At 50.4% G+C, this 11,229-nt stretch overlaps 1 protein-coding gene across 1 annotated transcript in view; it reads left to right on the forward strand.

Moving 5' to 3' along the window:
- CDS1 (CDP-diacylglycerol synthase 1) overlaps positions 1-9,860 on the forward strand; it is a 35,279-nt gene extending 25,419 nt beyond the window's left edge. The window contains exons 10-12 of the mRNA XM_009905027.2: positions 6,190-6,309; positions 7,515-7,618; positions 9,442-9,860. Coding sequence (XP_009903329.2) covers positions 6,190-6,309; positions 7,515-7,618; positions 9,442-9,571 — 354 coding nt within the window. The 3' untranslated portion in view covers positions 9,572-9,860. The remainder of the gene's footprint in view (positions 1-6,189; positions 6,310-7,514; positions 7,619-9,441) is intronic.
- Positions 9,861-11,229: the final 1,369 nt, after the last annotated feature.

The raw sequence follows: 11,229 nt of genomic DNA on the forward strand, positions 1-11,229 counted from the left end.
TTTTTGCCACAAGCACCAGGTTGGACCATTGTCACCTGCAGCCGTGTACAAAATGTTCTCAATGTCTGCACCATCTCGGACAGGTCCCAGACCCACTGCTTGAACTACCTCTTGCTTTATCTGGTCAAAGGCTGCTTGCTGTTCAGGTCCCCAGTGGAAACTGTTCCTCTTTCGAGTCACATCATACAGAGGTTTCACAATCTGACTGTATCCAGGAATGTGTAGTCTCCAAAATCCCACTATCCCCAAGAAACGTAGAGTTTCTTGCTTGTTCATGGGATTTGCCATGGTAGAGACTCTATTTACCACATCCACTGGAATGTGTCGGCGTCCATCCTGCCACTGCACTCCCAGAAACTGGATCTCTGTGGTAGGACCTTTCACTTTGTCTCTCTTGATGGCAAAACCTGCATTCAGGAGAATGTCCATGATTTTGTTACCTTTCTTGAAGACTTCCTGAGCGTTTTACCCCAGACGATGATATCATCGATGAACTGGATGTGTTCTGGAGCACCACCTTCCTCCAGAGCATCATGGATTACTGCATGACAGATGCTGGAGCTGTGGATCCAGCCCATTGGCAGTCTGTTGAAAGTGTACTGGATTCCTCTCCAGGTGAAAGCAAACTGAGGCCTGCATTCCTCTGCTATGGGAATAGAGAAGAATGCATTAGCAATGTCTATGGTAGCATACCATTTGGCCTCTTTGGATTCCAGCTCATACTGGAGTTCCATCATGTCTGGTACTGCTGCACTCATAGGCGGAGTTACTTCATCCAGGGCTCGGTAGTCCACTGTCAGACGCCAGTCTCCATTCGGCTTTCGCACAGGCCACACTGGACTGTTGAAAGGTGAATGAGTTTTGCTGATGACTTTCTGACTCTCCAGCTGACCAATCAGCTTCTGAATGGGCAACAAAGAGTCACGGTTGGTTCTGTATTGTCTGTGATGCACAGTCCGAGAAGCAACCGGCAACTTAATGTCCTGAATCTTGTGTTGTCCCACAGCTGCAGAGTCATCAGAGAGTTCAGGTCTAGCAGACAGTTTCAGCTTTTGTCCATCAATCTCTACAGAAGCTACTCCAAAAGCCCATCTGTAACCTTTAGGGTCCTTGAAACGCCCTTCTCTCAGAAAATCAATTCCCAAAATACAAGGTGCATCAGGTCCGGTCACAACTGTATGCTTCCTCCACTGCTTACCAGTTAGACTTATATTAACTTCCACCTTACTTACCTCTTGAGATCCACCAGTGACTCCCAGAATAGTTATGGACTCTGATCCCTGATAATTTGATGGCATTATGGTGCACTGAGCTCCTGTGTCAACCAAGGCCCTGTACTTCTGAAAGTGTGAAGTGCCAGGCCACTGGATGTACACATCCCAATAGATTCTGTTATCTGTATTACCCCTCTCCTCCCCCTGGCGGGAGGCAGGGCACCCCTAATTATGGGGAACATGTCCACAGGTGCAACGAGCACACTGGGCAGTGTTAGAACTGGAGCCACTGTTGGAGCTGTCATCGTTGTCCTGGGGAACTGTGGAAGTAACAGCTACCCTTCTGGTATTGCTCCCCCGGGTTCTGCCACTTTGCAGTTCCCTCAGCCTCGTGAAAAGATTGGAAGCTGGTTGACCATCCCACCTGTTCATGTTCTCACCAAACTGATCACGCAGAGTTATCCAAATAGTTCTACATGATTGCCTTGGTGGTCTGGTTTGGTTTGACCTGTTTTGGAATGACCTCCTTGGAGGACGTCTATTCCTCACAGCTGAAACCTGCACCCACCTGGAGGAAGAATTGGAATTATCTCTCTGTGCCAATTGGGATATGGAATCTTTGATTTCATCCTTCAGCTCTCTCATGCAATCCTTCATCTCACTAGACAGAGCTTTAATGGCTGAAACCAAAGAAACAAATACAGGGATCAGACAAATACGTGATCAGTGAATTGGCCAACCGTAGGAGGATCTCCGCCATAATTCCTTGCTACAATTCTGCTTGCCAAAATGTTTGCATAATTGGAAGGAGCAAGTTTGATGAGCTTTTTAGCAAGACCAGCTGCCACAGGAATGTCGTCAGGATTCAGAGTGTCATGGTCACCATAGAGTATCTCTCTAATGGCAAACTCTCTCAGACACTTAATTCCCTCATCTATGGTAGTCCAGGGCTTAGGATTCCATGGAAGGTCATCTCGGGAAGGGTATCTCAGGGAAACCGCCATTAAAAGGCATATCCACAGATTAACCTTACCGAGAATCCTGGCTAGATGTCTATCTATTCCATTATCCTTTGAGAGAGTTCCTAGCTGAGCTGCTGACTTGTCTCCAACTATTAGAGCTGGATCACCTGTATCATAACACCTAGCAAGCCAAGATAGGATGGGTTCCTTATCTGTTCTGAGGTAATCTTTACGCACGTTTCACAATTCCTCCCTTGGTGATGAGCATTCTGTAACATCATCTTGGTCTCCATCTATCACATCTTCCTGAACGTTTTGTCCCCGTAATCCTGCTGTCACTCTCCTAAGGATCTCTTTAAGCTGAGAAGCACCACTGCCAGCTGCTGCCCTAGCTGCATCTCCATCCTGTGATGATCTCAATAACTCAGCTATATCTCTAAGACAAACCTTCTCTTTATCTCCAGCAGGCCTTTTCCTAGCAGAGGTTCCCTCACCAGGATCAGTCTCCTGCTCTTCTCCATTAGCTCCACTAGCTCCTGGATCAGCTTTGGCCTTTCCACCTCCGGTTTTTAAGACTGCTACTTGTTTAACTGGAGCTGTGTTTGAATTTACAGCCATCCTGATAGAAGCTGACAGGTCCTGACCTAAGCCAGCTGCTGTGGGGGCCCCTTCCGATCCTGTCATGGCGGATGGAAATTACTTTGCCTCGTTACCGGTCGCCATGTTGGGAATGGCCGCCGCCCCTGGCTGCTTGCCAGAATGATCAATAGTAGCATTTAGAGCAGATTTTCCAATAGATTTTGCTTTTTTCCTAACTGACACAGATTCTCCTCCCTCCTCGTCACTCGACGAATCTGGGGAGGACCTAGAGGGACGCCTGCGCTTCCTGGACTTTTGTTTGATGACAAAACATGGTTGAGAAACCTTTTTCTCTCTGTGCAGAGCCCACAGCAGATACACAATAATTATCAGCAACAGCAGGATTACACCCGTCAAATAAATCACCTTAGGATCCCAGCCAGCACTTAAAGTTACTCTTTGACCTCCTGGAACCTTAAACTCCCTTATCTCGATCGGCAAAGTGGAAGACGTTCTATTGCCGTAATTAGTGAGCGAAAAAAAACCCCAAACAGCGTTGATACAACAGCTGGATCCTGTGCATAAACCACAAATAGATCTTACGCATTAAATACCTACCTAATTGGTCTAACATCAATCCGACACAGTACCTGTAGATCAATATAGAGCACATGGAAAAGAGCAACTGCTTAAAAACCCACAGCACCTTCATTTCATTTCTCTGGCTGAGACAAGCAATAAATCAACTTAATTACCAGGCCCCACGTTGGGTGCCAAAAAAGGAATGTGGTGGGTTGAAAGGAAAGGCTCCGCTTTCCCTCCCCCACTGAGTAAGAAACCGTGGCTAACTCAGTAATTAGAAAAGCAGACTATGTATTCACAAGCATGTATAGGAAGCAGATTCCATGTAACACCACAAATACAGGGATTTTACAATATATACAGGAATATACAGCAAATGAACTCAACCAGAAACCAGACCCCCCACAGAGGGGGCTTCCCCCTGCGCCCCCTTCACCCCCCTACCTCCCTTCTCCCCACAAAGAGGTAGAAAAGGAGACAAGGGTGGTTAGCAGGACAGAAAAAAAAAGAGAGGCCTGGTACAGGAGTACAGGAGTTAGTTCTTATCTCTTAGTTGGCCAGAAGCCCAGAAGCAGTCCAGCTGAAAGGGACAGCGAAGAAAGAAAGTCCCAGCTCCCCTGGGTCCAAGACCTTAATTAGCCAATGAAATTCGTTTAGAATACAAAATATTTTATAAACATTTATCCAGTGTGCCCCTTCCTTAAAGGCACAGCCTCAAATGGTCACACATCCAAGCTCCATCTGCTCTGCTCTCATCTCAAACCATTGCCCCTGGGGCTGTCCCTGCAGCCCTTTGGCAGCAGTCCCTCTGCAGCCTGCTTGCAGCCCCTGCAGGGACTGGCAGCTGCTCTGGGCTCTGCCTGCAGCCTTCTCTTCTGCAGGCTCAACACACCCAGCTCCCTCAGTCTGTCCCCACAGCAGAGCTGCTCCAACCCCTGAGCATCTTGGTGGCCTCCTCTGGAGCCTCTCCAGCACCTCCAGGTCCTTGTGCTGCGGGCTCCAGAGCTGCCCCAGCCCTGCAGGGGAGGGCTGAGCAGAGCAGAGCTGCCCACACTGCTGGGGCTCAGTCCAGCACAGCCTTGGGTTCTGGGCTGCCAGCTCCCCTTGCTGCCTCCTGGGGAGCTGCTTCCTCACCCAGCACCCCCAGGGCCTTCTCAGCACTGCTCTCTGCCCATTCTCTGCCGAGCCTCAGTTCCTGGTCTCCTGGAGGTATGATGTTATGTTCAGAGGACACTTTGCTCGGTGCCAAAAGATGTTTGGCTTTGTCTTCTCCCCACAGATCTGACAATAAATCCAACTCTTCTGTTTGGTCAGCTCTATGGTTTACCCTAAAAGTGTGTTCAGATTAGTGCTCAGGGTGGTCAAGCTGTGGTGTTGGTCAGCCATGGTACGAGTCAGGGACACAAGGTAGAGGATTTTTCAGCTACAGGTGGTGGTCAAGACTTGTTAGGTAAGATGTGCTCTGCTTGTAGGGGTGAGGCCAGCAGGGTGTTTCCTCCGAGGCTGGAGCTTGTACCATTGACTTGCAAGGGCTCAAAGCTAACTTAGGAAGAAATCTGCCCAAACCCCAACCCCAGAAACCAGAAAGCCAAAACCAATCTCTAATCAAAACCCCCTAACCAACCCAAAATGCCTTAACCAACCAGAAGACACTGTTGGTCTGGTCTGTCAGGAAGGAGAGCACAGCTCCCTATTGCCAGTGAGCTCTTTAAGAGCCAGAATGAATCCAAACAAATTCCATGGAATCAAAATCATGGAATGGTTTTGGTTGGAAAAGTTCTTTGAGCTCATCCAGTCCAACCATTCTCTAACTCTACCAAGGCTGGGCCTTGGCACCACAGCTCTGCCTCTCTGAAACACCTCCAGGGATGGGCATTCAACCCCCTTCCTGGGCAGCCTGGGCCAGGCTTGGAGAGCCCTTTCTTCATGATTGTGAACAGCCTTAGGGCAAAAAAGATCTATTCAAATGTATCCCAAAGAGTATCCCTGGGGGCAAATTGTCTATCCCCTGTCACTGCTGTGTGTACATCAAGGTGACAGTGCGGTGGGCTAGTGCCAAACTCAATTTGAGAGCACTTGAAAGGAGCATCAGGAGTGCCATGAAGGTGACAGGTTTGTTTTGGAGGGCACTGGAGCAGCTGTTAGAGCAATACTAGGAAAGCGTCCAGCCCACAGGCACAGAGCTGCTGCTGGCAGTGGAACATCTCCCTGTGAGCACAGGCTGAGGGAGCTGGGGCTTGAAGCAGAGCAGCCTGAGGGTGACCTCATTGCTGGGGATAAAGATGTGCAGGGCTGGAGCCAGGGATGTCCAAGGACAGTACAAAGGGCACTGGGGGCAAGCTGGAGCAGAGGAGGAGCTACAGGAACAGAAGGAAAACCTTTGTCACTGTGAGGCTGCTGGAGCCTGGAGCAGGCTGCCCAGGGAGGTTGTGGAGTCTCCTGCTCTGGAGATGTTGAAAGCCAGCCTGGATGTATTCTGTGTGCCCTGCCCTGGCCGAGGGATTGGACAGGATGATCTCCAGAAGTCCCTTCCAATGCCTGACAGTCTGTGAAGTTCTGGCAAGCTGCTTATCTACAGAGAGCCAGGGAAGAGCAGAGAGCCCCTGCATACACGGTGGGGTCAGCAGCTGTGCTGGAGTCAGCTCAGGCCTGGCTGTAAACCACCCCACCGGTGGAGGTGAACTGCTCCAGCAACACCAAACATTTCCTCCTCTCCTTTGGGCCAGGCCTCCCAGCAGCTTCCTGCAGCCTGGCCAGTTTTCCTTTCCTTCCAGCATCACTGCAGCTTTGGGGAAATGTGCTCTGCCCAGGCCCAGCACACAGCAGCTCAGTGCTGGTTGTTTCTCTTGCAGGAAGTGGTGTCCCTGTACCCGTTCCAGCTGCACAGCGTCGCCCTCTCGACCTTTGCCTCCTTGATTGGGCCCTTTGGAGGCTTCTTCGCCAGTGGCTTTAAAAGAGCTTTCAAAATCAAGGTGTGTAGTGATCCCTGGGAGCTGCTCTTGGGTTGGTTTTCTCTTTGGCTGGGGCTGGGGTTTGGGTTCATTCGCTGTAGCACACAGAAGGGTGATGATGTTCCAGCTGGGTTTTAGCATCAGCAGCTTGTCATCAGAGAGTCGTGGAATGGTTTGGGTTGGAAAATGCCTCTAAGCTCATCCAGTCCAGCCATTCTCTAACTGTAGAAGCCTGGTGCTAAACCATGGCCCTCAGCACCACATCTGGGCTTCTTAGAAGCACCTGGTTGCAAGTGCTTCAGCAGCAGTTAACAGGAGAAGATAAAGCAATAGGTAGAATTGGATTCTGCAGGGCAGGTGTGGTGCTGAGGGGCATGGCTCAGCCCCAGCCTTGGCAGAGTTACCTGATGGGTGGACTGGGTGATCTCAGAGGTCTTCCCCAACCAAAACATTTCTCTGGTTCTCTGGCAGCCATTGGCTTCAGAGCTGTGCTATACCCTGATGCCCAGGCACGCAGATGTGCTCAGCATTGCAAACCTGCACCTTCCACTGTCCTCTTGTCTGTGTGAGACTGTGAACAAGTCACTTTATCTCTTCTGTTTCTCCTCATCCCCTGACTCAACCTCTGCAGTTAAAACTCCTTTAGCAAAGGTGGCTCTGCAGAGGCATTTAGGTGGGGAAAGACTCGGATCATTGAGTCCAACCATTAACCATGCTCCACCAAATCCCCACGCCCCCACATCCACGCTGCTTTTAAACATCTCCAGGGTTGGTGGCTCCACTACCTCCCTGGGCATCCTGTTCCAGTGCCTGATGACCCTTTCAGGGAAGAATTTTCTCCTAATGTTTAACCTGAACCTCCCCAGTGCAGCCTGAGGCCTTTCCCTCTTGTTCTGTCACTTTGGAGCAGAGCCCAACCTCCACCTCACTGCAGCCTCCTCTCAGGGAGCTGCAGAGAGCAAGGAGGTCTCCCTCAGTCTCCTCCACACTCAACCCCCCCAGCTCCCTCAGCTGCTCCTCCCCAGCCCTCTTCTCCAGACCCTACCCCAGCTTGGTTGCCTTTCTTGTGCTGACTTCTGGCTCCTGCAGTGCAAGCAGTGTGCCTGCAGGCTCAGCAGGCTGCTGCCAGGTGCTGCTGGCCTGCTGGAGTGCTTCACTGCAGCCACTCACCGTGGGCTTTGTCATTGTTGGGGTCTGCTGCCCTCCTGGTTCTGCGCACCCGGAAGGATTTTGCCGACACAATCCCTGGGCACGGAGGCATCATGGATCGCTTTGATTGCCAGTACCTGATGGCTACCTTTGTTCATGTCTACATCACCAGCTTCATAAGGTAGGAGCTGTGTGCTCAGTGCTTGCTAACTCCTTCATGTTGCAGCCCAGATGCAGCAGTGACTTCACATGAGCTGTGCCCTGTGCTGCTGGTGTAGCTGGGCCTGCGTTCCTCAGCCTGACCTGTGCGATGACAGAAGACAGAGGGCTCTTAAGCTGTTACTGCCTAAGGTTTGTGTCAGGTTAAAGCTGTACCTTGAGGAGTTTGTGGCTGCTGCTAAAGGTAACCTCTGTGCCCTAAATAACCACCAGGTTTTGTCTACCAGCATCTTAAAGGTTTTACTCAAATTTACTGACTACAGGGAGGTGTGAGGATGGGGCTTGGGGCAGGAGGGTTGCTGCTTCCCCTCTATGGTTGCTGAAGAATCCAGAGGTTGTGAGCCTGAAGCTCCTCCTGGCAGTTTCAGTGGCTGTTAGTCACTTGCCTTGGTATTTTCTGTTCAAGATGAAAGCTCAAGGACCTTATGTGCTGGGTGACTTGGTTCAAAACAGATTCTTTCTGCTTGTCTGACTTTTAATTCTGTTACCTGAGTTTGGCAATTTCAGCTTTTTCCCAACATCAGCTATGGTCAGAGAGAGAACTTCAAAGTCCTGCTCATCATCTCTGAACCACAGCAGCTTTCAAGAAGAAGCCACAGTGCTGACAGTTCTCTTGCAGTCAGTCTCTCTAGCTCCTGAGCCGGGGGCTGTGGTGTCCAAACTGGCACAGCCCTTAGTTCTGTGAGTGCAAGTAGGTACCTGATCAGCAACAGATTTTCTGCCTCATGTTTAGTCCAGCTTAGAAGCAGACTGCAAATCAGTGAGTAGCTAAAAATGAGGCTGTTAGTTAGGAAAATTTGGGCTAACTTCAGACTTTCTTTACTGACTTGGCCAGCTTGCTACTTACTACACTATGACACAGCTCAGCTGGCAACAGACACCAGGCTGTTGATGGAACTTGTGGAGTACAGTGACCACTGATGGATCAGTGCCAGAAGCCTTCTTCCTATCTTCATCTTGCCCAGGTGGCCAAGAAGGCCAAGGGCATCCTGGCCTGCATTAGGAATAGTGTGGCCAGCAGGAGCAGGGAAGTCATTGTGCCCTGTGCTCAGCACTGTACTCTACACCTTGAGTCCTGTGTCCAGTTCTGGACCCCTCAGTTTAGGAAGGACGTCAAGACACTTGAAGGTGTCCAGAGAAGGGCAACAAGGCTGGGGAGAGGCCTTGAGCACAGCCCTGTGAGGAGAGGCTGAGGGAGCTGGGGTTGCTTAGCCTGGAGAAGAGGAGGCTCAGGGGAGACCTCATTGCTCTCTACAACTACCTGAAGGGTGGTTGTAACCAGAAGGGAGGTGGTCTCTTCTCCCAGGCCCTCAGCAGCAGAACAAGAGGACACAGTCTCAAGCTGCACCAGGGGAAGTTTAGGCTGGAGGTGAGGAGAAAGTTCTTCATGGAGAGAGTTGTTAGCCATTGGAATGTGCTGCCCAGGGAGGTGGTGGAGTCCCTGGAGGTGTTCAAGAGGGGATTGGACATGGCACTTGGTGCCATGGTCTAGTCATGAGGTCTGTGGTGACAGCTTGGACTCAATGATCTTTGAGGTCTCTTCCAACCTTGGTGATTCTGTGATCCTGTGATCTGACAGCAAATACAAGAAATGCTTTGTAGCTTCTGCTCAGGTTGAGCTGAGGAGTCTGCCGAGCCAGGGCTGCTGAGGAGGGAGACTGGGGGAAATCCTTAGCTTGGTGCTGCATTGTTTGTGCAGCAAAAGGAAATTAGAAACCTGTTGAAAAGTTTCTTGGGAGCTGCTGCTCACCAAAACAATGTATGATTTTTTTTTCTCATTGACAGAGGTCCAAACCCCAGCAAACTACTGAAGCAGCTGCTGATCCTCCAGCCTGAGCAGCAGCTCAGTGTCTACAGAACCCTGAGATCTCACCTTGTTGAAAAAGGCATCCTGCAGCCGTCTCTGAGAGGGTAGTTTGTCAAAACAGAGTGTGGGAAGAAGCCTCCATCTGCAAGAAGCCTGTGGGAAAAGCATTGCAAGGGTGCAGCTAGGCAGTGGCTCAAGGGAGAGGGGTCTGTGGGCTGGGCGGGGGGAATGAGGTGAGCCTGAGTGCTGTGGCTTCCTGCGGGCACAGAGCAGATCTCTGACTCCTCTCAGCAAGGCAGAAGTTTGCAAAGCAAGAGAACTCCTGCTGTGTATTTTAGCTCCTGGAGTGGATGGCTGCAGCCTGCCTGCAGCACCCAGCCTTTGGCAGGCTTTGGATTGAGAATTGAAATAAAATTCACTCTTAGTTTTTAATGAGTTATTTGAAATGCTGTATCTTAGCAATAGGTTTGGCTTGTTTGGGGGGTTGGGTCTCCAGTGGTTACTGAGGCACAAACAGATGAAGCATTTTTATCTAGCCCAGTGCTGAAACTGCAGCTGACCAGAAGTCTTTATTAGCCTGGTCAGAGAGGTGCTTGGAGCCTGCTGTCTCAGACTGGCTGCATATGCTGAGTGGCCAGGAAGGTTTAATTCAGCTCTCTTTAGAGCCACACAGCTTTCTCAGGAAACTGTTGCATGCTTTCAAGAGAAGAGTTCTTTGCTGCAGGGTAGCTGGGCTGTTTGGGCTGCTGGGGTTAGTCTTAAGGATTCTAAACAAGTGTCTGGCTCCAAGAGCCTGGGGTGAATCTGGAATCTGGAAGCCCTTGGTTTCCATGCCCTGGAGACATTGAAGCCTTACTTCTTGTAAGGCTTCATTCAAGCCTTACTTCTTGTGCCTCCACTACTGTGGAGAGATGGAAAGGTTTCCTTCCATTTGAAAGCACTTAGGGGTCCTGAGTGAAAAGCACCCTGTAAGTGCTGCTTTGTTAAGGTGTGAAGGCAGGGAAGCTTTACCTCATGAATGTGCAGGGGGCAAGACAGGGTGCAGGGCTCTGCCTCTAGCTGGTAATTAGCAAGAAGATCCTGAAGCAAGCTTGGGTACCCACCAAAGTATTGGAGTGGAGGGTTAGTACAGACAGCTGTTCTACCATAGAGGTGTGAGGGAAGCTGAGGTTCTGTGATGCTCAGTCCTGGCTGGTTTCTGACAGTTTCCATCATATGCTGCAAACGAAAATACAAACCCTCATTGAAGTGACAAAGGTGGCTCCTGGGCAAGCAGAAAGCACAAGTGCCAGCTGGTGTCCTGGACCTTGGAACAACTGAATTTTATCAGCTGGTTGTCAGCAAGTTTCTGCAGGAGCAACAGTGTGGGAGCCATGCAGAGCTGTCTGTGTGTATGAAATATTAACAGGGGTGTGTGCAGAGAGAGCAAAGGTGAGAGAGAGTAAAGAGCTTTACTGCTGTGCTTGAGGAGCAAATCCTCAGGGTGGGTGGTAGCTGCATCTAGAAACCTCAGGCTGTTTCTGGTTGAGCACCCTGCAGCTGAGACTGCCTCCATGCACCCTCTTTTGCACTCGGGGAAAAGCAGCCCTGGGCATGGCTGTGAAACCAAATGAAGTCTGAAGGGATTCCTGTTGCTGTCAGACCAAGTAAATAAGGTCTGACCTGCAGGACTGTGTGGAGGAGCATCCCAAGAGAGGAAAAATGTCACCAGCCCCTTGTGTGACCTTCTTTGTGGAAGTGGACTGAATGTGAGCTCTTGCACTGGC

Source organism: Dryobates pubescens, chromosome 24 (genome assembly GCF_014839835.1).
Source record: "Dryobates pubescens isolate bDryPub1 chromosome 24, bDryPub1.pri, whole genome shotgun sequence".
Lineage (NCBI taxonomy): Eukaryota > Metazoa > Chordata > Aves > Piciformes > Picidae > Dryobates > Dryobates pubescens.